General features: G+C 37.0%; 1 protein-coding gene across 1 annotated transcript; it reads right to left on the reverse strand.

Moving 5' to 3' along the window:
* Positions 1 to 536: 536 nt before the first annotated feature.
* On the reverse strand, positions 537 to 26,177 carry LOC123655861. The gene is made up of 12 exons (XM_045591609.1): positions 25,972 to 26,177; positions 25,750 to 25,890; positions 25,464 to 25,595; positions 25,285 to 25,389; positions 24,990 to 25,161; positions 23,919 to 24,102; positions 22,482 to 22,710; positions 11,875 to 12,083; positions 6,052 to 6,170; positions 1,518 to 1,684; positions 1,026 to 1,197; positions 537 to 724 (listed from the first exon to the last, which is right to left on the reverse strand). Exons 1-12 carry the CDS (start codon positions 26,047 to 26,049, stop codon positions 537 to 539), a joined length of 1,896 nt encoding a protein of 631 aa, XP_045447565.1. The 5' UTR covers positions 26,050 to 26,177.
* Positions 26,178 to 26,651: the final 474 nt, after the last annotated feature.

The following is a 26,651-nucleotide window of genomic DNA, read 5'->3' on the forward strand; positions in this document are numbered from 1 at the left end:
TTTAAGAAAATACGTCGTTACTTGGATTGCATTTCGTCATACAATTTCTTTTTTTCTTTGATAGTTATAATTCATAAAGGTAGCATGACATCATGTCGAGGTAAAACATCCTCAAAGACTTATTCATTATTGTTTTTTATTATGATACTAACAAGTAACACCTTTTTCAAATTTTAGCTTTACCATCTAGTAGATTGCCACTCACGCCGCAGCACGAGTGAATGAGCTCCAAAAAATAGTTTAAATGAAAGCATATTAGCGATGAGCGTGATTTGTTTACTTCAAAAATCTCAAATTAATAAACATTTTATTAAGCTATAGCAGGGGTTTCCAAACTTCGATTTCTTAGACCATAATTTTTTTTTCAGTATGTTCCAAGGGCCAAAGCAGTTTTAATTTTTCTCCAATTAACTTCATTTCTAGCAAGAATAGTCGCAACAATAAGATAATGCCAGATTGATCCCACTACTTAAAAGCTGTCCGGTTTGATGGTTCTGGCGGACCGCATTAGAGAAAGGGGGGTTGTTTGGAGACCCCTAACCTATCAGTAAAATGAGAGAATATTTTTCTAACTTACGCCAGGGCCTTTTATCTTGATATGAAACAAACATGACGTCGTCATTAGAAGGATATCCCTCATCAAGCGCAAAACCTATATTTAAAGATTTAAAATCCTGAGTTTCAACGAAAGGTGTCATACCCATAAAACCTCCCGTTTCTTCATCTGAAATAGAAAATAAGGTTATGCTTAAAATCTCACGTCTGTTTCCATATACAAGTAAAATTTTTTAAATTCTTTATTGTAGAGTATCGTTAGCTATGTTTAAAGTATGGATTAAGCTCCGACCCTTCTCCTACATAAAGAAGAGCCCTAAGCCCAGCAGCGTAATGTTACAGACTGATCAATCTATCACATTGTAAACAAAGTAAAAATTTGTACATAGATAAATTTTCCACTAAAGAATAATATTCCGGTAGGTATATTATACATGCTTTTTTGGCACATTTATTATAATTTACTTAACCTGGCATAACAGTGACGTGTATAGTTCGATCTAGAGTCACATTATTTCGTAGTAGTTTTCTTATAGCTTCAATGTACTGAATACCAATATCCTTTGTGTCTTGTGTGCCACGTCCGTATAAATTGCCGTTTTCGTCTAAATGACCCGAAAATGGTGGATAAGTCCATACTTCCTAAAGCAACATAATATTTATTAAACTATTAATTTCTTCAAATACTTCTGTATTAAATTGATAATGTTCTAAGTACTTTATATATAAGTAGCGTTACTTTATATTTGTCTAAGACTAATGTATGTATTTGAATTATTTCCCATTGAAGTTCAATAGCATCACGAAGACTTTAAAGATTTCACATATATGAAATATGTTACCAATCTGCTATTGTAATCAACAAATTTCAACACCATTGGCTTAAATTTGGTTTTCTTTGCAATTAATAAGCTACCCTTGTCGCACCAGTAAAGACTAATTAGATGGATAAACAAGCTTACTTCGTCTGCGACAACAACGTCGGCGTGTGAGTTAAGCATTATACTCGGCAGCTCAGGTCGATTACCTTTTAGTGTCATAACACATATAGGTAGACCTCGAGGTCGATATACAGCAAAATCTAAACCTAGCTCATCTGCTTGACGCCTCCAAAAATCCGTTGATAAATCTACAAAATAAAATTTACAAGTCTTTTTAAACTGTTTATAGTATGTTAAGTACGTAACCGTACTATCTCTCACTCATAATAATGTCAAGCAAGCATTTAACATCTATTCGAATAAACAAAGAAAGCCGATGTAACCCATGTCGCCACGTCCGACCAGCAAAGAACCGCCGACGCAGCGATGTCATCTAATTTAAAATTAATTTCTTTATTTTATTTTTTGTACACAATTTGTCATTCTTAATTCTCGTATCGAATAGGTTTTACATCTCTTAATTGTAATTTCAATTTAAGTAATTCCGGTTTTTTTTTCAATACATCGTGCAACGGCTGCAGTATAAACGTAATTAGTAATATGTCTCATAAGGTACCGTCTAGGTAAAGAGACAAATTATTTACCGACATTATTTTTAAAAAATCCTCTAAGTTTTCCCTTTTCTTATTTTTTCTATAACTTATTCAAATTAATCTGTTAATGCAATAAAAATAAAGTTAATTTATGTATCTCTCGTTTGGAATATTTAATTTAGAACTAAGTTTTACATAACTCGAAATTATTTTCGGGAAATTTAATAAACAGATATAAATTTAACTAGCGTTTCATTAACCCTAGAGTAATCGCGCCTTTCCGTGAAACGCGAGTGATCGCGTGGGGAGCATTTTGCCGCCCATACTCAATACGTTTTTTTTTTTAGAAAATAGGAGTTATATGTTTCTATGTTTATGTTTAAAGGATAGAATAAAACATAAATTATCAGAATAAGAAATATTTATTAAAGTTTTATAATTAAAATTAAGAAAATAATGCTTTGGGAAATCTTCGGTATTTTTTTTGGATTTTGGCAACCTCTTTACAATTATTTATATAAAAAAAATAAAAATTAAACTTAATAGCTAAATTACACATTTTCATCATCTACAGCCTGTATTTCAGCAAAACAATCCTGATACATGTGCATACAATGTTCGTTGCACAGTAACTTTGCACATCTACTGCACCCTTTTTTCGTCCTTCTATTTTTCTTGGACGAACATACTGCGCATATACCTTCCCTACCTAAGGGTATATTTTGATGATCCGATGGCACAAATCGGGCGATATGGTTTCTTAGTTGTTTGTGCAATGTATTTACGTTGGATCTTGGAATTATATGTGGTCTAGTCATCGCCAGGGCAATTTCTTTCAGAAATGTTCTTCGTAATAATAACTGGTCAGTATTTTCTTTGTATATTATCTGGCTATTTATGCCAGCAATGTTCAGAATCGAGAAAAATAATGACATGAGAAAAACAATGGACAAGCGCAGGGGATACTGCAGGCGTTACGCGAGAAGTTGATGGCACATCCTTGTCAGATTCTGCCGCTGATTGCTCCGTGTCAGTATTATGATCACTATGTTCACTTTCCCGGTCACTTTCCGACACTATATGCGATGAACTATGCACATCATCTTCTTCGTCTTCTCTCTCCTCTTCCAACCACGCAAGTATTTGTTTGTCTTGTTCATTCATTTCACGCGATAATAATCTAAAAAGATATAAAATAAACTAAGCAAAACAAAACAAAAACACAACGCCCAATAATTAATAAAACAATCTAAAAATTAATTTTAATACAATATTTACATCAAAACAATACTATTCGCAATGAAAACTAATAATATTTCAACTATAGTAAAAAACCAGACCCACAAATTTTACTTACGTGAGTAGTCGCGCAGTGAGCAATTCGCCGACGAACGCGACACACCTGCAAAAACCTTTGTTTCTTGCGGTCACCCGCGCACTGAGTATACTCTAATTTCTAAAACAAGGAGGTGGGGAACGGGGGGGCAGCTACTAGGACGTTTGGCCTTGACAAATCCATCGTGTATGAAATAATACAAATATTGTGCCGGGGGCGGCAAAATGCTCATAGCGCGAGCACTCTAGGGTTAAAATACACATATAATCGATAGATAGATACAACAATATGTCAACTAACAAACTAAATAATGTTTTATCTTAAATTATTACTATTCAGTTGACACATAACTACAGAGACGTGACACAAATTTAGCTAATACTGAGCAAATATGTTCACATTGCAAAGATACTGATATCAAAATGGGACACCGAAGCACTTTATGTAAAAAGGGCTTAAGTACACAATGCAAATTTTTCGAATCTTTTGTAATGATTTAAGACATCTATAAATCGTATTTATATCTAATCTATAAATAGGTATAAATAAAATTGATGACCACTCTGGTCTAATGGTGCGTGTGCCGTTTCGGCGGTGCCTAAGCACCGTCGGTCGCGGGTTAGATTCCCGCTCGGAGTGGATATTTATATTTATACAAATATCTACTTGTATGGTCTCCCCACCGTACCTCGGAGAGCACGTTAGGTTGTCGGTACCGGCATGTAGGTACACCTAATAGCGATCGTCACTCTAGTAGATAATTAGCCAACTCGCATTGGAGCACCTTTGTTGGATTATCTCTATAGCTCTGATCCTTTTCCCACATGGAGAAAGAAGCATATGCCCAGCAGTGGGATATTACAGGCTTATTTAAGTGAGTAAACTAAATAAAATTGAAGTGTATATCTGTGATTTCAAAATAGCTATATTTTTTCAAATGCATAAACTTATTTACACGATATTATTGTCTGGAAGTCTGGAAGAAATGGCTAACTAGCCATAAGACCGCCTTTTGTACTACACATTCTTAAGTTGTCTGTATTATTATTATTTTGTATTTGTATATTGTAGTGTACAGTAAAGAGTAAATAAATAAATAAATAAAATATTAAAAGGCAAACAAATAATTTTAAACTTTTTTTTCTGTCTCTCTGTTCGGGCTAATCTCCGGAATGACTGAACCAATTTGTATGGGTTTTACCTTGGACGATAGAGAAGGTTGTGGGGTAGGTTTATCTCAGAGTTCAAAAATGTACTTTGTTTTGTCAAGCCTCTATTTACGTTTTTAATTGTTTGTCTATATCTCCGTACATTTATATCTGGTAAGGCTAAAATAAGATAAAGGAGGTCACATGGCCATATATACTTTTTATCCCACAGTTCATACGGAATCACGATCATGCCGTTAAAAAATAATGAGTATCATAGAAAATCTCCCACGCGAAAGAAGTTATGGGTACAGCCAGTAATTTATTATTACAGCCTATTCAGTCCACTGCTGGACATAGGCCTCCACAAGTTTACGCCAAAAATAACGTGAACTCATGTGTTTTGCCCATAGTCACCACGCTGGGCAGGCGGGTTGGTGACCGCAGTACTGGCTTTGTCGCACCGAAGACGCTGCTGCCCGTCTTCGGCCTTTGTATTTCAAAGCCAGCAGTTGGATGGTTATCCCGCCATCGGTCGGCTTCTTAAGTTCCAAGGTGGTTGTGGAACCTTGTTATCCCTTAGTCGCCTCTTACGATACCCACGGGAAGAGAGGGGGTGCCTAAATTCTTTAGTGCCGTAGCCACACAGCCAGTTAAATAAGTAATACTATAAAAAAATAATAGGCTCTTAATTTGTGGCTATATTCGTATATATAAGATTTTAAATTAACATTGTTTTTTTGCATTACTAAAATATTTAAAACGATAATTTTTACCATGTTTTTTATTTTTATTTTGCGGAGTTCAATATTCCGACATTATCTACGCATGTCTTGTTCACGAGACTGACAGTCTGACAAATTAAATCACAACAGTTTGATATTACTTCTTACTTTTTTACTTTTAATCCTTCGCTCAATCTATACAAATAAATAAAATTGGAATGTCTGTTTGTAATATTAAAATAACTGCATATGGATGTATGTATGTTTGATTAGATATAGAGTTTGATGTTATCGACTACTCACTGCGTTCCTTCAATCAAAAAGAACCGCACATGGAAATGGAATTCTTTTTTTTAGAATGTTTTTTATTGTAAATAGTAGTCGTACTTACGCCCTTCCAGTAGGTATCATGCGGAACGAGTCTATCAAAATAACTTGTTTATTTAACGGAACTTTATCTATAACACCTACAAAACCCCCCATTTGAAGGAATTTAATTAGTAATCAAACACCGTTAAACATAATATAAAAGTATATGAGTATAAAACATTTATTTCCAACCCTCGGGATTTCTTCAAATTTCGAGCTACAACAATGAGTATTATAACAAAAGAAAAAAAAAATAACATTTACGTCGTGATTATAGTTCTAAAAATTGCGTTATTCCCAATCAACTGTTGAAAAAGAAACTTAATTTTAATTCAGTTAATTCTTAGCTATGAGAATGCAATATTTACTTGCATCACATTTTAGATATACGTTTAAAAATATCACACGTTTTTTGTGGATATTAAATTCGTTTTCTGTACGTACCTAAGTTCTTTGATCCACTCGTATCAATTTGTACATATTCCTGAAGTTTTTTTACCGCTGGGTTTAGCTCATATTTTTCTCGTAAATTTTCGTTAGGTATGTAAGCACATAATATTACACTAAAATTTGACAAAATAAAAAATGTTACAAAAAACATTTCCAAACTATTTTAGCGGTTATTTGCGTCTAGTCGAGAAGTTAAAATGAGTTGAAAAGATACAGAATGTTTTGTACTAGCATGCTATTTGAATAAAAAAGTACAGTCAACAGCAAAATTTAACGAAAAATAACTCTTTCAAAATATTTAACTACTCATTCATCATACCTAATATCAAAATACTTATTGTATTAATTATTTGTTATTTGTTATTGTACTAACACTAGGTTATAAGAATCATTGTTACTAACACAATTATTAAGGGCTAGTCTCGAAATAAAGTTATTATTATTATTATTATTATTATTATTATATTAATAAAATACACACACACACAAAGACTTTTTATATAGGTAACTATTTTGTGAACAGTTCCATAGATGTGTGTTTTCCTTCGACTGTATTGGTTGTACGTATAAGGTTACATGTTTTTTGCACTTTCATTTGTCGCTCTAAATAATGATCTCAGTATCAGTAGTTAACAAATTATTAAAGAGCATGTATTTATAGTCCTAACATACATTACGCTTAGCAACAAACTTTATTTAAATTTAAAGGTTAATTACTTTAAAGGTTGTCTGGAAGACATCACTCTTAGCGATAAGACCACCTAAATTGTACATATTTTTTGTATGTATCAGTTTTTTTGTAACGTTTCTTTATGGTGTATAATAAAGAGTATTTATTATTTATTATAATTTTTTGTACAATCTCGGCTAATAACCACTAAGTCGGGTAGTCGATGACACGAGTCTAAGCCAAATATACATCAGCGGGTTAGCGAATAAACGATTATTAATTTTTTTACAGAGTATTCTACACTGTGTTTCATAAGCGTTAGTATGAGTTTATATGAGTATTAGTCATTAGTCAGATTTGGCTCACTTTGCAGAAATGTTCTTATCAATCTGCATGTGTTTAAAACTGCTGCTTTTTGTAATAATTGGTAAGTGCTCGCTGGTAATTTTAGTGTATGTAGAGACGTATGTAGTTGGGTAGGTATAGCTCCTGTTGTAGAAAGTACAATTGGGACTATTGTTACTTTTTGTAAATGCCAAATCCGGGATATTCCATTTTTTTATTCGGTATAGTTACATAGTTTTTCAGCTATTGTTGATTGTAAGTTATGTGTTGGCTACTGCTATGTCAATAAGAAAACCAGTCTTGCTTATACTGTCGATCCATTTTTGTTATTATTTTATGAAGTCTGGAAAAGTTTATTTTAGCAAAAAAAAAATCTGAGAGTAGAAATCTGTTTATTGTGTAATCTTAAAATGTCTATGAGGCTTCTGCCGCCTTCTTTTCAAGGTAGTAGAACTCTTTGTAAGCATGATCTGGGGCGATGTTATGGAATTTAGTCATGGTAATGTTAATTTTTCGCTGTAGGTTCTTGGCTATTGCCATTGTTAAATTCTTTTAATCTACCTATTTTGCTTTGTAAATCCTTAACTTTTCTTTCTAAGCGTTTCTGCTAATTTCTGTTAATATTCGATATTTGTACATTTATTTTTGACCCATTAGCTTTAGCAGTGGTCCAAGCTACACAGTATATTATAGCTTATAGCGTTAAAAAGTCTGTATTTTCATTAACATTCTCAGGTTTTTTTACGCTGGAAAATGCCTTTACGCACCGCTTAAGAGCGGCGGGAGTATGGGGCTCCCGGCCCAATAGATAGAGCGCGCCAGACTACCCACTAAAAACTAGCGGTACCCTCGTCGTCCAAGTCGGACGCCACAGTATCGCAATAGCATATAACGCGACGCCCTAACGGATGGCCGCAAGGGCTGTGCGGCTCCCTTCGCTTTTAGAGCACTCACAGGCACCGAGAGCGCTCTATAACATCAGGGAGTTGGGAAGGAGGTTACGACGACATCACCGCAGTCTCTTCCGCAGCTTTACCATTGCTGGGGACGCACCCCATTATCCGCTGGACCTTTGGGGGACGGCAATCCCCCCCCCCCACTGTGTGATGCCAGTTTTCCGAGGGTAGTGCACATGGTGCAGCAGGCAGTTGCGGGCAATGTGCTATCCTTACCACACCGGTAACAGTCCGCTGCTGTCCACCGCGAAGGGCAGGTCGGGTGAGTATGCCCGATACCCATGCATTTGTAGCAGCGCAGTGGGCACTGCTCCAGCAGTTTTACTCTAGCAGAGCTCCAGCCAACAAGGAGTCCGCCGGCAACATTCTCAGTTATTGTTACTTTATTCAAGCAGTTGACTATATTTGCATTTTTTTTATGGGCTTTGCTTGGGAATGTATTCTATTTTATGGATCGGTGTTTTTGTAAAATTCAAATATTTGTTCAAAAGTCTGGGTAACTTCCATACGCCTATTTCCATTAAATATTAGGTTTTTACCTATGAAATTGCCTTTTCGTCGTACTGGCTATTTCAAAACTAAAAAAAATCGCTAAGAACTCGAATTTCAATTTATTTTTATTTTAAAAAATATTTCTTTCTAGGCTTCAGCCTGTAATATGCCACTACTGGGCATAGGCCTGTTTCCCCATGTTGGGGAAGGATTAGAGCTTAATCCACCACGCTGCTCCAATGCGGGTTGGCGGATATATTCCCTACTATGAGTAACGATCGCTATCAGGCGTAGATGATAACAACCGAGACCGAGGGCTTAACGTGTTCTCCGAGGCACGGTGGGGAGACCCACAAAGACTAAATCAAATCAATCAAATCAAAAACATCTTTATTCAAATAGGCTCCAAGAGCACTTTCGAATCGTCATTTTACAAATTAAAACTTTAAAAATAAATTATTATTATTGTAGAAGTAAAGCTACCACCGATTCGGAATGTAGATTCTGCAGAGAAGAATCGGCAAGAAACTCCGCAGTTACTCTTTTGAGAAATAATATATAAACTGTGTTTTAGTACAAAATTAGTAACATGTTGCATAAAATAAAGTGCCACTAAGTCTACACATCTTTATCAACTATGTAATCCTGCACCGAGTAATAAGCTTTATCTAATTTTTTTTTTATAAAAACTTTAAATTATGTTCAGGCAATTCCAAAATCGTTTGTGAAATTTTATTATACATGAGAATACCATGACCCAGAAAGGAAACGTTTACTTTGCGCAGTCGGAAACTTGAAGTTACAATTTTGTTATTCCTTCTCGTGTTTACAATGCCATTATTACTATTTATTGCAAAACAATGAATACATTTGGTGAATGGTAATATTGTTATAAATATTCTGCGACGCTATTGTTTATATGCCTACCTTTTGCAAAAACATCCCGTAGAGAGACTCGAGCTCCAAGATCGTAAATGCCGCGAATAGCCCTTTTTTAACCGACTTCCAAAAAAGGAGGAGGTTCTCAATTCGACTGTATTTTTTTTTATGTATGTTACATCAGAACTTTTGACTGGGTGGAGCGATTTCGACAAATTTTCTTTTAATCGAAAGGTGGTGTGTGCCAATTGGTCCGATTTAAATTTATTTGAGATCTAACAACTACTTTTCGAGCTATATCTACTAATACGTTTTTACTTGACGCTTTTTTCGTCGACCTACGTTGTATTATACCTCATAACTTTCTACTGGATGTACCGATTTTGATAATTCTTTTTTTGCTGGAAAGGAGATATCCCTAGTTTGGTATCATGATAAGGAAACCAGGATCTGATGATGGGATCCTAGAGAAATTGATGGAAATTCTTGAAAATCCGCAATAACTTTTTACTGAGTGTACCGATTTTGATAATTCGTGTTTTGTTGGAAAGAAGATATCCTTAGTTTAGTACCATGATAAGGAAACCAGGATCTGATAATGGGATCCCAGAGAAATCGAGGGAACTTCTTGAAAATCCGCAATAACTTTTTACTGGGTGTACCGATTTTATCATATATATATATATATATATATATATATATATATATATATATATATATATATATATATATAATTTAATCGAAAGCTGATGTTTGTCAAGTGGTCACATATAAATTTCATTGAGATCTGATAACTACTTTTTGAGTAATCTTTGATAACGCGCAGTTACTTGAGTATTTTTTCGTCGATCTACGTTGTAATTGAATTGAAACTCGTCGATGTAATTGAAGTCGGTTTTTTTTTGTTTGCGAGCAAACACAATTTTTGCAAGATAAATATAGTCTCAATATCTGCAGCATTACCCCACAGTAACAGGCCGTAAGACATAACACTATGGAAATAGCTAAAATATATTAAGCGTGCAGTTGCAACGTTGGTCAGTTGTCGTACTTTTCTAACTGCGAATTCTATTTAATAAATACCATTCAAAGATGACAAATGGGAATTTCACTGAAGTTTTGAGTCCAAATGTATCCCTAAGAAAACTGTAGTATCATTGACAATAAGCCTCTCGTTATTTATTATAAAATTATAATTTGGATGCTTAACATTAAGTAACGAAAACACAACGCACTTGGTTTTTTTGGCGTTCAAAACCAAGTTGTTTATTTTAAACCAATCTTGAATTCGCGACAAAGAAGTGTTCACGTCATCATAATTTACTTTTTTCCTATGAACTTTAAATATTAGAGAAATGTCATCTGCAAATAGCACTATATCACAAATATATTTAACATTAAATGGCAGATCATTTATATATATTAAAAAAATGAATGTGTGAATTCTATTAGATAGATATGAAGCAATTAGATTAAGAGCTTTACCATTAACGCTGTAATACTCAAGTTTACTTAATAAGTTCCCGTGGTCCACGCAATGGAATGCCTTTGATAGGTCACAAAATATACCAATAGCATTTTGTAATTTCTCCCAAGCGTCATATATATGTTTGAGAAGTGCCACACCAGCATCTGTCGTAGAGCGACCTCTAGTGAAACCATATTGTTCACTGTGAAAAATTCTATTAAGTTTAAAATGGAAAAGAAGTTGATTTAGTATAGTTTTTTCAAATGTTTTACTTAAGGACGGGAGGATTAAAATGGGTCTATAATTACTGGGATCACTTCGACTTCCCTTTTTAAAAAGTGGTAAAACTTTACTACATTTTAGCGAATCTGGAAAAGACCCCACTTTAATAGCATTGTTAAAAGTTAAAGCTAAGTACGGAGCGAGGTCATCAATGATAGTACTGTTACTTGTTAGGGTTCGAAGGATTTGGAGAGAAAGACCTGCTGACTCTTTTGGAGACTTTATTCACTAGCACTAGGCCCAACACAAAGCACTAGGTTCAAACACTAAGCACTAACGATGTCCTAAGTCGTAGCCAATGTCGTAAGTTTCACTGGCACCACTCTTGATCACTAGTTTTCACTTTGAAGTCGCCTCGAAGATCGCTCAAACTGAACTGAACTCGCTCGCCTACCTGCGGCTATTTATATCGGCCGACACGAGGCCCAGACCATTCTGGAAAGCTCGCGCATGTACCCGGTTTTCGAGACTATACTTCTATATAGTTCAACAGTAGTTCCTCTAACGCCATCTAGTATTGAGTAGAGAGTTTCATGCTATCGCTGTCTTTGTGTGGTTTCAATGGTTGCCGCTAGAGGTCGCTAGTTTCTTTGTGTGTTTGTAACACTACTCCCCTCTTAGAGATGCTCGTCATTTGGTGAAGTAGTCTATAGTCCACACAAAATCTCGTGATAACATCTTTCTTTTTCACTAATACAACAGGTGAGCACCACGGATTTGCAGACGGTTCAATAATCTTATTCCTTCTCAAGTCCTCCAAAAGGCCTTCAACTTCTTTTTCCTTTGCAATTGGTATCCGTCTTGCTCGTTGACGAATTGATCTCTCACTTCCTGTATCTATCCTGTGCTGGACCACTGATGTTCTTCCAAGGTTCCCTTCTTGACTGGAGAAGATATGCGCGTAGCGCTGTAAAAACTTCTTGGCTTTCATGCTCTGCGAATAAGAGAGATTACTCTTGCAGTCATCGAGTAGCTCAGTCACTAATCCGTAGTTGTTGCTCTTAGCCAAGTCTGCGCCTGTCATCGAACTACACTTTTTCATCCAGACAACTTCTTCGCACTTTCCAATGACGTCACCTTTGTTCAAGCAGATCTAGATCATCAAGATTCAAAACCTTGACCACAGCGTTACTGCTTCCACTAACAAGGGTTCTCGCCGTCATCAGTTTTTGCGCCGATGTCTTGGTAGGTGTGTCTTCGATCAACACGCATCTATTTGACTTTTTCTTTCCAGTTGTCGATAGTTTCACCAACACCCGAGCTTCCGCTCTTCCAGGTATAATGACTTTCTTTACACATGCGACTTTCCCGCAAGCACCACCAAGAATGAAGATTTATTCTTCACCACACTTGAAAACTCCGTCAGTGACATTAATTCTGCAGTTGTGTTTCTTCATTAAATTCAAACCCAAGAAGCAATCATCCTTAATCTCAGCCACAATAACGTTATGAGAGTATGAGGACCCCCCTACATACATCGTAACTGACATTTCTCCCAGGACGGGTATTGGCTGACCGGAGGCCGTAAGAAGCCGACAGTTAAATCTCCTCTTGTGTTTCCTTGCGGCTTTTACCAGCTTTGGGTTCACTATTGTTCTAGAGGCGCCTCTGTTTAGAGTCATTTTGCAATCCGTCCCGTTAATAGTTCCCTAAATCGCAAGACTATTCCCGCTGCATGCCTGGGAGATAACAGTTATTGGGGCTTCCTCCGCGTCAGCCAGTACTCGCCCCTTAGTCCTGGCTTTTATTCGTTTCCCTGCTCCTGTGCAAGGGACGAAACCCCTTGTTTCTTCAGCTCCTCTATTTGTTCCTCGATCCTTTTCATCCTTGCTATCTGGGTCTCCTTCTGCGGGCAGTTGAGCTGAAGATGACCCCTTTCGCCGCACTTGTAGCACATAGCTCCAGAACTTTTCTTCGTAGGAGCCTTAACCTCCTTGACTTCCTCAGAGACCTCGCGGATCTTATGGGTCTGCCGTATGTCATGGCGAACAGCCTCGACCTCCAAAGCATGCGCCAATGCTTCCTTTAACGATGTATGGTGACGAAGCCTCACTGCAGCTCTGACCTCCAGGTCTTTGATTCCGTCGACAAATGCTTGAACAATATTCGTGTCTACCATCTTGGTGACTGCTCCTGGGTCAATTTTCAACGCCCATTGTTGTAGTCCTTCTCCTGAGCGTTGGACTCTGTCACGCATTTGGGCACGGAACACGTGCTCCATGTGTCGCTCCCCGTATCGGGATTCAAGTGCCTCCATCAAGTCTTGGAACCCGTTTCCTGTATGTGGTAGTGCTTCCAGAACCGACAAAGCTTGCCCTCTGAGCGCAACAGTGAGAGCGGTCAGGCATTGCTCTTCCGTCCATCCGTTGGCAGTAGCAACCGTCTGGAATTGTTGACGATAAGCGTTCCAAGGAGTTGTACCGTCGTAAGGAGACACTTTCACTCTTGGTCCTTGCGCCACTCCGGTACTTCCACAAGACATCGCGGCTTCCGTGGTTTCAAGGCGCACCACTTTCTTCTGTAATTCAGTGAGGCCGGTTTTCACATTTTCAACATCCAATCCTAACCCGGTAACTCGTTCTTCCACTACGTCAACATCTTTTCGAAGCTTAGTCACCGCGTCACTAACATCTTTTACAGCCCAAAGTGTTTTTTCTTGGAGCTCTTTTTGTTGCTCTTTTAATTCTTGCAATTTTAAACTTGTTTGCTCTTGTAATTCTTGCAATTTTAAACTTGTTTGCTCTTGTGATTCTTGCAAAGCACTACGAATTTCAACCTTTTGTTGCTCTTGTGATTCTTGCAAAGCACGAATTTCAGCCCTTTGCAGCTCCATTAATTTAATTAAACTTCCTAATTGAAGAGCCACTTGAGAGTCTGTAGAAGCTACGGTGTCGCTGGTGAGCGTGGTAAAGATCCAGTGGACGAGGCTTGAGCCTGAGTAGTCGGGACCTGAGCCCGAGTGGGCGGGGCCTGAGCCCGAGTGGGCGGGGCCTGAGTCCGAGTGGGCGGGACCTGGGTCAGAGTAGGCGGGGCCAGGGGGCGTGGTCAGTGGGTGGGGCATGATAGGCGGGGTCAGTGGGCGGGGCTTCGTCCACGGTGGGCGGAGCTTAGTCCCCAGTAGGTGTGGCCTCCGCAACTCGTTGTGTCCTTGTCCTGACGCCCTTGAAGTCCTTGAAGTCTTCTCTCGGAGTCAATGGCATCTCCAAATCTCACTTCCGACACCAGTTGTTACGTGTTAGGGTTCGAAGGATTTGGAGAGAAAGACCTGCTGACTCTTTTGGAGACTTTATTTACTAGCACTAGGTTCAAACACTAAGCCCTAACGATGTCCTTAGTCGTAGCCAATGTCGTAGGTTTCACTGGTACCACTCTTGATCACTAGTTTTCACTTTGAAGTCGCCTCGAAGATCGCTCAAACTGAACTGAACTCGCTCGCCTACCTGCGGCTATTTATATCGGCCGACATGAGGCCCAGACCATTCTGGAAAGTTCGCGCATGTACCCGGTTTTCGAGACTATACTTCTATATAGTTTCACAGTAGTTCCTCTAACGCCATCTAGTATTGAGTAGAGAGTTTCATGCTATCGCTGTCTTTGTGTGGTTTCAATGGTTGCCGCTAGATGGCACTAGTTTCTTTGTGTGTTCGTAACAGTACTAATCAATTTAACTGAAATGCCCCACAGATCATTTGTTTTTTTAATATTAAGACTCTTAAATGCTTTTAGAATATCTAAAGAATCAACTTGCGAGAATGAAAAATCAACATTAACGTTATTTTTAAGAAGTTGGATAGAATCAGTTGAAGATGAATTCAGTCGAGAAGTTAAGTCAATGGGTATTTTATCGAAAAAGGCTTCAAAGACGTTTGCCAACTTGTCTTCCGAGCTTACAACAGTACCATTTATATTTAATTCAATTGGTATAGTTTGCTTATTATGTTTCCCACAGATACTATTAATTATATTCCACGTGCATTTAATTTTATATCAGAATTAATAATTTTTTAACTGTTAAAAGTTTTTTTTTTACATACATACATACATATAATCACGCCTCTTTCCCGTAGGGGTAGGCAGAGACCACTTCTTTCCACTTGCTACGATCCTTACATACTTGTTTCGCTTCATCCACTTTCATTATTCCCTTCATACATGCTCGTCGGTTTAGGGTACTCTTGACCTGGCCTTTTTTCAAGACGTCCCCGATTTGGTCTTGAAATGTCCGCCTAGGTCTACCCCTTCCAACACTTCCACTCACACTCGCCTTATACACTTTTTTCGTCAGTCGTTCTTCATTCATTCTCTCGACATGACCAAACCATCTCAGCATACCTTTCTCAATTTTTGTCACTACATCTTCTTTCAGACCACACCGTTTCTTTATCTCACTATTTCTCATCCTGTCACTCAGTTTAACTCCTATCATACTTCTTAACGCTCTCATCTCAACTGCATTTATTCTGCTTTCATGTCTCTTCTGCCATACCCAACTTTCGCTTCCGTACATGAGTGTCGGAAGCAACACCCCCTCATGCACAGCCAAACGAGCCTTTTTAGACACCTTCCGACTGCTCATAAAGGAGTTCAAAGCTCCGTTCACCATGTTTCCTGCATTCACTCTTCTTTCAATATCACTCTCACACTTTCCATCTCTTGTAAACTTCGAACCCAGATACACAAACTCTTTCACCTGTTCAATTTGTTCATCTCCAATCACGATATTACAGTCTGTCACTACCTCATCTCTTTCAAACACCATCACTTTCGTCTTCTTTACATTCATCTTCATTCCCTTTCTAACAAAAGCTCCACTCATAGCAGTTACCATCTCCTGCAACTCCTCGGCCGAGGACGCAAGTAGTACTTGGTCATCAGCATAGAGAAGACATTTGACGAGTAACTCACCCATTCTCAACCCACTTTCATTCTCTTTTAACTCTGTCAAGCAATTGTCCATGAACAAGTTAAACAGCCACGGTGACGCTAGACATCCCTGTCTAACACCTTTTTCGATATTAAACCATTCAGTGTATGCCCCGTTTATCCTCACACAAGCACTAGAATCCCTATAAAGAGATTGTAGTGCTCGCATGAGTGCGCCGCTCACACCGTACACGGACAATGCTGACCACAATTCATTCCTCACCACTCTATCATAGGCCTTTTCCAAATCCACGAACGCGCAATAGACCTTTTTGTTTTTTGCTAAAAACTTTTCGGCTATGCACCGCAAGGAAAAGACCTGATCCGTACATCCCATTCCCTTTCTAAATCCCGCTTGTGCATCCCATACTTTTTCATCTGTTTCATTCACAACCCTTTCAATCAACACTTTCGCATACAATTTACCGACGACGCTGAGAAGGCTTATACCGCGGTAATTTATGCAGTCCTGCCGTGACCCTTTTCCCTTATACAACGGCACGATTACGGCTTTGCACCAGTCTTCCGGTACTTGCCCATTTCGCCAGCACAAATTGAAAAGGCAGTACAGCTGGCTAGCCACTATACCCTGTCCAGCCCTCAGCATCTCGACGGTGATCCTGTCATACCCTGCAGCCTTACCTAATCTCATACTTTTCAGCGCTTTCACTATTTCATCCATGCTTATCTCACTTTCATCGACATTTATACTACTCTCAATGGAAGGTGCCGGATGTTGTACCTGCACTTCCTCTCTTTCAAACACACTTTCAAAATACTCTTTCCATCTCTTTAACACACATTCTTCTCCATTTATAACGCTCCCATCTTGACTCCTGATTGTGCTCAGCTCCGAGGGAGAAATTTTTCCTCTGGCTGTTTTGATGGATTTCCAGAAAAACTTAATGTTTGACTGGAAATCTTCAGTGAGCCTCCTATCAAAATCATCCTTTCGTTCTTCTTTCTTTCTAGACACAACTTCTTTCGCTACTGATTTCAATCTTTTATACTTCGTTCTTGCTTCCTTTACCTCGTCATCCTTTTGGTTAGCTTTTGTTGCTAACCAATCCAACCACGCTTTCTTCTTTTCTTGCACAGCCTTTTGTACATCTTTATCCATCCACACATTATAGTTCTTTCTTCCTTTCCTTCTTTTAGCTACCCCGCACACCTCAATAGCACTATTCACGACCCCTTTCTTAAAAGTCTCCCACAAATTCTCAATCACACCTATCTCTTCTATGCCTTTAAAACTTTCTTTCAGTTTCTCTACATACTCATCTTTCTTTTCTTTTCCTTGTAGGTTTTCCACTTTTATTCTGGCTAAAACACTCGTAGGCTCGGCCCCTCGGTGGCGCCATCGTTTAAAGAGGCCACGTATTCGGGCTATGACCAGGAAGTGGTCTGTGTCGAGACCAACCCCGCGGTATGCCCGAGTGTCAAGCACTTTCTTTCTCAGTCTTTCATCCACAATTACAAAATCAATCATACTTCTAGACCCACCCTCATCTCTTGTATACAAATGGATCTTTTTGTGTTCAAACATTGTGTTGACCACGCAAAGATTCTATTCCAAGCATACTTCAAGCAGACTTCTCCCATTGTCATTCACTCTTTCGTCCCCAAACGTACCCAGAACTCTTTCATACCCATCACGCTTTACTCCAACCCACCCATTAAAGTCCCCTAACATTACGATCCGTTCATTTTCTCCGCATTTATTCAAGACCTCTCTCATGCTATCCCAAAATTCCTCTCTCTCTTGTTGGTCTTTTAATGACCCACCTCCGCGCAGATCCGTCGGTGCATAGGCCCCAAGGATAAACAAGCGAGTGAGTCCGACTTTCAACCTAATCCAGAGGAGTCTTGGGCTTACACATTCATGCTCCATCACACATTCAACCATTCGAGAGGAAAGGATCACACCAACTCCCTGACAGGCTCGGCTGGTTTGGGGGACTCCCGACCAGTATGCCGTGTAGGGTCCATGTACCGTGGTGTCACACCCTTTCCTCTTGGTTTCATTCACGCACAAAATATCTATGAATCTTTCATCCATCATCTGACATACTTCATCTACCTTACCATCCATTCCTCCTCTTACATTCAACGTAGCAAAGCGGCTCTCCATGGGCCGCTTTTCGCCCCCGCGAGAAACGAGACGTGATGGGTGGCGAACCACACCGCCGCCATTTTTATGAATAAAATTTTTTCGGTTATCCATTGCGTTCCCACGAGTAGCTAGGGAAAAGTTTGTCCACCCTGGCAGAGCCCCGCATGTCAGGGTAAGGCTGGCCTTATTCTGGGTCGCCCGGTCCCAGGGCAATATGGCACGCTTACGACTAGGCTTGCCCCTAGCCATGCATCCATCCGCGCGGCAGACGTTGGATTGGCGGGGAGGGTAGGAATAGGGAAAAGGGAAGGGATAGGTGGTGTGAACAAGGAAGATTGGTAAGTTAGAGTGGGAAAATAGGAAATGTAGGATATTACCACCCAGGAGTGCAAGGGATAGGGCAGTAATAGCTAGGGAAGCCGGGGTCGCATACCCGTATACCATACCACAACTACCGGACAGGTAAGTTGGGATGAGTATCCCATGACGTTTTTTTTTTAAGTTTTAGAATATTCTTTTACATAATTCAAAAATCTAGTTTCCTGCTTCCATTGCATTGTACAGTTCGTACAACCTATTTCTATTCTTATAAATACCTTCAGAGGCCCAAAAAAATATTGAATTCTTTTTTTATAATTAGTCATTTGTTTAATGGTTAACGTTCTGTTTACATCGCATTTGTACGTTTTTCGTCATCATGGATATGTTAAAAATTCGAGTGATTATGAAGTATGAGTTCCATCGTGGAAGCAAAGCGGCAGAAGCGGCACGCAACATCAACGACGTTTACGGTGCGAACACTCCACCCGTTATTGGTTTGCTCGCTTTCGTTCCGGAAGTTTTGACCTAAGAAATTAACCAGATGGTCGGCCGAAAATGTGGGTCGACAATGACGATTTAAAGGCGATTCTGGAGACTGGTGATTCTCAAACTACAGCTGAATTAGCAGTAGCTTTCGAAGTTAGCACTAAAACAATAATGGTCCATTTGCGTCAAATCGGCAAGGTAAAAAAGCGCGACAAATAGGTGCCTCGCAAATTGAATGAACGCCAGCGCGAAATACGCGTCGAGACGTGCTTGTACTGCTCAACAGACACACAAACAAAGGCATATTGAATCGCATTAATAATATATTCTTTATTATACACCAAAATATAAACAAACAGTAGTAATTAAAAAAAAATGTACAAAGGCGATCTTATCGCTAAAGAGCAATTTCTTCCAGATAACCTTTGGGCACAGGACACGATATAGGAGTGACGGATAGGAAGTGTACAATATTCTTAAGGATGAATTAAATAATGTATGATAGATTCATTAATTCATACACATACACATATAAGTACAAATATCCATACATAAATAATCAAGATAGTATTAATATACGTGTATAAATGTAAAATATATATTGATATGAAATGAAATGTTATATGAAATATGTATGTTAAAATTCTGAATTATTATATGTTAAGGGACATATAATACTTCTTTAGACGTTGCTTAAAACAGGCTGGAGAAAAATTGAAAGCGGAAGAGAATTCCAAAGGCTTACGGGACACGGGAAAAGGGACAGCTTTAGCAGTGAAGGAATTAGAATAGAAGGAGAATTTATGGGAAAGAACTTTTAGAAGTAAATTAGAATCAGATCTAAGGGTACGTTCATAGGAATTGCAAAGATATGTGAACCGTTCTTTAAGATATTGAGGGGCATCAGGATTGAAAAGTACACAGTAAAGTAGGGAAAGTACATGAGTATTCCTGCGAAAACGAATCGGGAGCCACTTTTTTCCGGAAATCGGAGACGTGGTCGTATTTGCGAAGCCCAAATACGAACCTTATACAAAGAGTCTGGAGTCAATCAAGTTTATTCAGTTGCTCCTTTGTAATATCGAAGAAACATGCATCTGCATAGTCAAGAATCGGTAAAAGGAGTGATTGGACTAGTGCAATTTTATTAGGCAAAGAAAGAAAGAACTGAAGAGGACGAAGTGACCCGACGGCTGCAAATATCTTTCTACTAAGTTCAGTTAATTGAGGTGACCAGGAGAGAAACTGATCTAGAGTTACTCCCAAATTCTTAACATTCTTGCTGTATATGTACGATTTTATTTTTGTGTTACCCACACATTAGGGATTCTAAACATTTTTTGAATATCATATCAAAAATTGACCGCTCCAGCGAGATTCGAACCCGCGTCTCCGACTGACCGTGTCGGCGCTCTAGCCAATTAAGCTATGAAACGATTAAGCTATGAACTACTAAACTAACTAATTAAGCTATGAACGAACCTGGTGAAGTAACTTGACCTTACCGAAGATTACACACGATTTTACACAGTTAGTTAATACTGCTTTCAAGCAGTGCCGTATTCCTTTAGCGAGTAGATAAAGTGACCAGAGCTCCATGGGGGAATCATGTGTAGGGTCGGCAACGCGCTAGCGATGATTCCGGTGTTGCAGGCTATGCAGGTCTATAAGCTACGGTAATCGCTCACCATCATGTGAGTCGTACGCTTGTTTGCCGACCTAGTTGTATAAAAAATGTGACTACGAAATAATGCGATGTCGGCAGGTCAGTATCGCAGGTCAGTGAACGTCTTACACGTGCCTTATAAACGTATGTTACTTACCCATTGTGTTGAGTTTGATGTTCCAAATAAACATCTAAGTTGCATAAAAATGTATTTTAGACTATTAAATAAACGAATTATAAGCAAGCACGAATAAGAAAACGCTGAACGAAGACGTGAATAGCTAGAGCCATTTTATTCAATGCGTACCTATAAATTTTCTTTAGGAGCTATAACAAACGTTCTTATTTAATAGATTTATTTATTTATTCATTTATTCTTATAAAGGCACTTCAACGACTTATTCACTATTAACAATACAGGGTTCAAATACTCGTAAAATAAGTTTATGGTGAATTAGTCACTTACAGAAGTATGTACATAACACTTACATATAAGAACTTTATTCTATCGTTACATCAATAAAGAGAACAGAAACAGCAAAACCACTTAATTAAAATATGTATTACAAAAGTATCGAATAAAAATAAAAATAAAATATAAAGATAAAAAAAATTAAAATTAACAATAAATGAGAGATACGTAGAGTTAACAATTACAATTATTTATGATTTTATAAAGCACAATCCGATCAGATGAGTTCTACGTTGTTCTAATGGTGTTATCTTGAAATAGCTTAATCTAACCGAATAATCAGCACAATAAGGACATCCAGAGCACTTAAAACGTAGAAACGTGGTGAAGCCTTTTTGTCCGCGTTCTAGATATCCTATTAACGTGAACACGATACAAGGGATACTAAACTGAGGACGCGTAACCTAAGATGCTTCTGACTAGGGTATTGTATAGTACCTTAAGGGTTAATGCTGATCGAAACTCAGAACAAGCCCTCTTTACACTGATTTAATGCAACACTTACATTAATTTTCGTATTCGTCAATATTACTAACCGTCGATAAGTAGTTCATAGCAGATATCTTTGTACATTTTTTTAAACATAAATTTTTATCTAATTAAATGTACAAATTGCTTGAATAATTATAAGAGTTGAAAAAACTGTTGTTCGTTCTTAGATTTTAGTTAGGCACTCAATGAAAACTGACAACCTATCTAAATAGGTTATCGGCGCATATATATTGAGTCTATAATAATTTCAAATTTCCGTCCGTCATTTCCCATGATATTGAATATGAAACAGGGTCACATCAGTTGTAGTTTTTTGTTGGTCGACATACTGATGTCTTTTAGCGAGGTTATATATACATATAATTACGTATCACAATGTTTGTCCGAGCTAATCTCCAAAACTACTGGATGAATTTTAGTGAAATTTTGGTGATTTGTAAATTTGTAACTTATTATTCTATTAACGAAATTTATTATTCATCTATTATTATTATTATTTATTTATTATTATTATTATTTATTAACGAAAACAAAAAAAAATTGGCGGTACGAAGTTCGTCAGGTCAGCTAGTATGCTTATATATTCTGTAGGTACTTATAATTACTTAGGATAGAAACTTGATTATACTCAGAATATAAAACTTATTAAGTAATCGTTTTTACGATTCGGCCATGAGTGAAAAATTCTACTAAATAAAGTAACTTTGCTATTTATTAGCTGTCACTAGTGTAGTTATTTTGAGCTTTGAACTTAAGCAAATGTCTGCTTGCTCTTATGACAACCCAAAAGTAAAAATACAATAACATAGTAAAAGTTTTTTATTTCTAATAATAATAATCATTAATTCACTAAAACTTAAGTATCTTTAAGAATAGGGGGTGTGAATTTACATTCTTCTGCGTAATTATTTAAACCTTCTTTTAATTCAAGTGACACAAATTGATCACTTTCCATTGGTTCATCTCGGTCTTTAGCTTTCTCGTTTTCTATGTAACTTTGAACGTCATCCAGGGCTGAATATACAGCATTCTTTTCAATTTTATCAAGAATTTTCTTATCATGAAATGAATGATTGTGTGGATTTGCTCTGAAATGTAAAAAAGTTAATATTGAACTTATTCATAAAATTAATTAATTTTACTTTTATCAACTGTTGCAACTAATAAATCATCTTTTTAACCGACTTCCAAAAAAGGAGGAGGTTCTCAATTCGACTGTATTTTTTTTTTTTTTTTTTATGTATGTTACATCAGAACTTTTGCCCGTGTGGACCGATTTCGCCAAATTTTGTTTTAATCGAAAGGTGGTGTGTGCCAATTGGTCCCATTTAAATTTATTTGAGATCTAACAACTACTTTTCGAGTTATATCTAATAATGTGTTTTTACTTGACGCTTTTTTCGTCGACCTACGTTGTATTATACCGCATAACTTTCTACTGGATGTACCGATTTTGATAATTCTTTTTTTGTTAGAAAGGGGATATCCCTAGTTTGGTACCGTGATAAGAAAACTAGGATCTGATGATGGGATCCCAGAGGAATCGAGGGAAACTCTCGAAAATCCGTAATAACTTTTTACTGGGTGTACCGATTTTGATAATTTTTAATTTAATCGAAAGCTGATGTTTATCATGTGGTCACATATAAATTTTATTGAGATCTGATAACTACTTTTTGAGTAATCTTTAATAACGCGTAGTTGCTTGACTATTTTTTCATCGATCTACGTTGTATTACTTGTCGATGTAATTGAAGTCGGTTTTTTTTTCGTTTGCGAGCAAACACAATTATTTTAATTTCAATTATGTATCAAAAAAGTATTTAATGAACAAACTTGGTCTTACTATTTTATTTTATTTTATTTATTCAATTTTATTTTATTAGGATAGCTCACAGCTTATTATAACTATAACTAATACAGAATATGAATTAAAAAAAAAGCTAATAACAAGCTACCACATATAGAAACTAAAAAAATCTATATAATGCTAAACAAGAATAGTTAGTTACCAGACTTTATTATTCACATATTTTCACACATTTTAGATACATAGATAACTTTAACCATCAGTATATTTTTACTGCTTTATAGTCGAAAACACAGTACTTGATAGACTTCCTATATACACATTACACATGCCCATTGGAAAGGAATTAGACAAAATTACATACTCTATTATTTAGGACTTTTTTACATAAAATATATCTGCAGTAGATAACTCAGATAAATTTCTTTAAGCACACAGTTTACAATATTTATAGTAAAGTACGAAATTTGGAAATAGGATCCTTACCTATTTATTACAAGGCTGCCTTTAGTAACAAGAAAAGCCATACATTTTCTATTTCGATAATCGATACAACGCCAACGACGGACTCCCGTTGCTTGTGTCGAATGTAGATTATATATATAACGATTTAATATAACTTGCAATGAGCCTCGAATTGATACCGTGAACTGTAGGTTTGATGAAGTCACTGAAAATATATCTATGTTTTAATTATTTGTTTTTATTATTATTATAGCTTATTATATACCAGAATACTAAATATTTTTGTATGTAAATCGGCGAGTTTATAGCATACGATGAGTAACAACCACTATCAGATGTCTATAATAACAACCGGGACTGACAGCTTTTACTTGCTTTCTGAGGCACGTAGGGAAAACTCACAAAAACAACATACATCTAGACCAGAGACAACAAAACGGAAATCTAACCAGAGCCTGCTTATGTTTAGGTGACTACACAAGCCACTAAGGGCCTGTTTAACCAGTAGTGGATAAAACTATTTGATGGATGACAGTATCCAACAGATACTTCAATCATCATCAATCATTACAGCCTATACAGTCCACTGCTGGACATAGGCCTCCACAAGTTCGCGCCAAAAATGCGTGAACTCATGTGTGGTGCCCATAGTCACCACGCTAGGCAGGCGGGTTGGTGAACGCAGGGCTGGCTTTGTCGCAATGAAGACACTGCTGCCCGTCTTCAGCCTGTGTATTTCAAAGCCAGCAGTTGGATGGCTATCCCGCCACCGGTCGGCTTTTTAAGTTCCAAAGTGGTAGTGGAACTGTGTTATCCCTTAGTCGCCTCTTACGACACCCACGGGAAGAGAGGGGGTGGCCATATTCTTTAGTACCGTAGCCACACAGTATCATTCAATCATTCAACCTCTATTTGCTAATATAAATCTAAAAGTTGTAGTTTTATATTTACATGATGATATGAATTTTTTGAATGGGGAGAAACAGGTCTTAATGGATTATTCTACCTAATGGTGTTAAAGTCTCGCTGGTCCTAAACCAGAATGTTTATTTCACTAAACATTATATTAAAAATATACAAGTTGGTTTTTACCTTTAGATTTGTCAGCTTTGTTCACTATTTGAGAATTGATGTTGTCGTCAGAATCATTATGATGGTCGTCTACTTCAAATGAATAACTTGAAATATCTTCACTTGAACCAGCCTCGTTGTTTATGTTTTCATGTTTAACAAAGACTTTTCTTGCAGTAGCTGGTAAAGATATCTGTAACAATAATAAGACAACTGTAAAAATCTTAATAAATTACTACAATTTAGAAGATAAGCATTATTATTTTGCATGTACTGTTATAACTAAATAATTGTTTATGTAAAATAAATAAGTAACCTTTTTTGAAATATTGTTTTCTCCTTTAGAACTGTGAGGTCCAACCAAACTAGTTTGATCTAGTTCCAATTCAAGTTTGTCTCCTCTTATACCACTGCTTTCTACCTGTATTTATCAAAAGTATTAAATATTTACGAAATAAAAAAATATCCACTAACTTCTATTTGTATATTGCTTACCACACTCTCTAAACCTTTTATGTGAAGTGATTTAGCTGCCTCAATGAATGCTGGCAAATTTGCCGACTGTACTAAGACCTCACCTGTATATATGTATTCTAATATTAACGATAATGTAGCATGTGACACATTCTGAAACAATAAGTTCAACTTAAATATCAAATCATTAGATTTAACCTAATATATAAAAACAGTAAATGAATTAGAAGAAATTATAATATGATGATGTACTTTTATGTTATATTAAATTATGATATTTTATTGCGTCATGTATAAAAATACTTACATTAAGAAATATGACAGGATGTTGGCATGGTGCTGAAAGAATTAGTTGTTTTAAGTAAGTACTTGATAAAGCTATTAAAACTTGGTGTACTTTAACAAAATGACCATCAGCAGCCAGTGTCATATCCACAAGCTCCCCATTCTGTAAAAGAATCACAACAAGTATAATTTGATAAATATTAATATTAAAAGAAAAAAAATTAAGAGTAGGATATTTGTTTACCTGCTGCAAATTCGCAAAGCCAGAACAAATATTGGATTTATAGGAATCCCACAACAATGAAAATTGTGACTGAACCATTTTAAATAGACAATAAAAATGTTTTTATCATCAATTCGTCACACCCAACTTTAAGTTTTATAAGTAATTTTTTATTGATGTTGGAAACAATATTATTAGTTAAGTTAGAGAGTAAGTTTTTTTTTTTTTGGATTGATCAAAACTAAAACTGTCAAGTGTCAATGATTATCAGTTTGACAACTGAGCAAGTGTGCAGCGGTTCCGGTTTATCATAGATAATTGCGGTTTCCGCGGTGGCCGCGTTCCACTTAGCTTAACATCACCAACAAAACATAGATATTAGGAGAAAGCGCGGGAACTTTGAAGTGAAAAGGCGGTCTTTTTTTTTTTCAAAAATATTTTATTAATTTTATAATTCATTCACTGGAGTTTTTTATAAATAAATACTTATAAATTAATCAAGAGATGGGGAGAAGTAAGAAAAGGAAAAAGAAGGAGGAAGGTAACGCTGAGGACGACTCGTTGAGCTCCGACTCCGAGTCCATAAAATCTGTTGAGCTAACAGACGCCGAAAGGTATGCCCCGTTTCGGGTAGCCGATTACGTGCGGCACTACCCTGAGAACGGGGGTAATTTTGACTATATTGTATTCCTGGAGAGTAC

Source organism: Melitaea cinxia, chromosome 8 (assembly GCF_905220565.1).
Source record: "Melitaea cinxia chromosome 8, ilMelCinx1.1, whole genome shotgun sequence".
NCBI classification, from domain to species: domain Eukaryota; kingdom Metazoa; phylum Arthropoda; class Insecta; order Lepidoptera; family Nymphalidae; genus Melitaea; species Melitaea cinxia.

Coding starts and splice junctions, on each gene's coding strand:
- LOC123655861 (XM_045591609.1), bottom strand. CDS start 26,049: ATGGTTCAGTCACAATTTTCATTGTTGTGGGATTCCTATAAATCCAAT. Junction 25,891..25,971: donor GCTTTGCGAATTTGCAGCAG/GTAAACAAATAT, acceptor ATTCTTTTACAG/AATGGGGAGCTTGTGGATAT. Junction 725..1,025: donor ACACGTCACTGTTATGCCAG/GTTAAGTAAATT, acceptor TTTCTATTTCAG/ATGAAGAAACGGGAGGTTTT.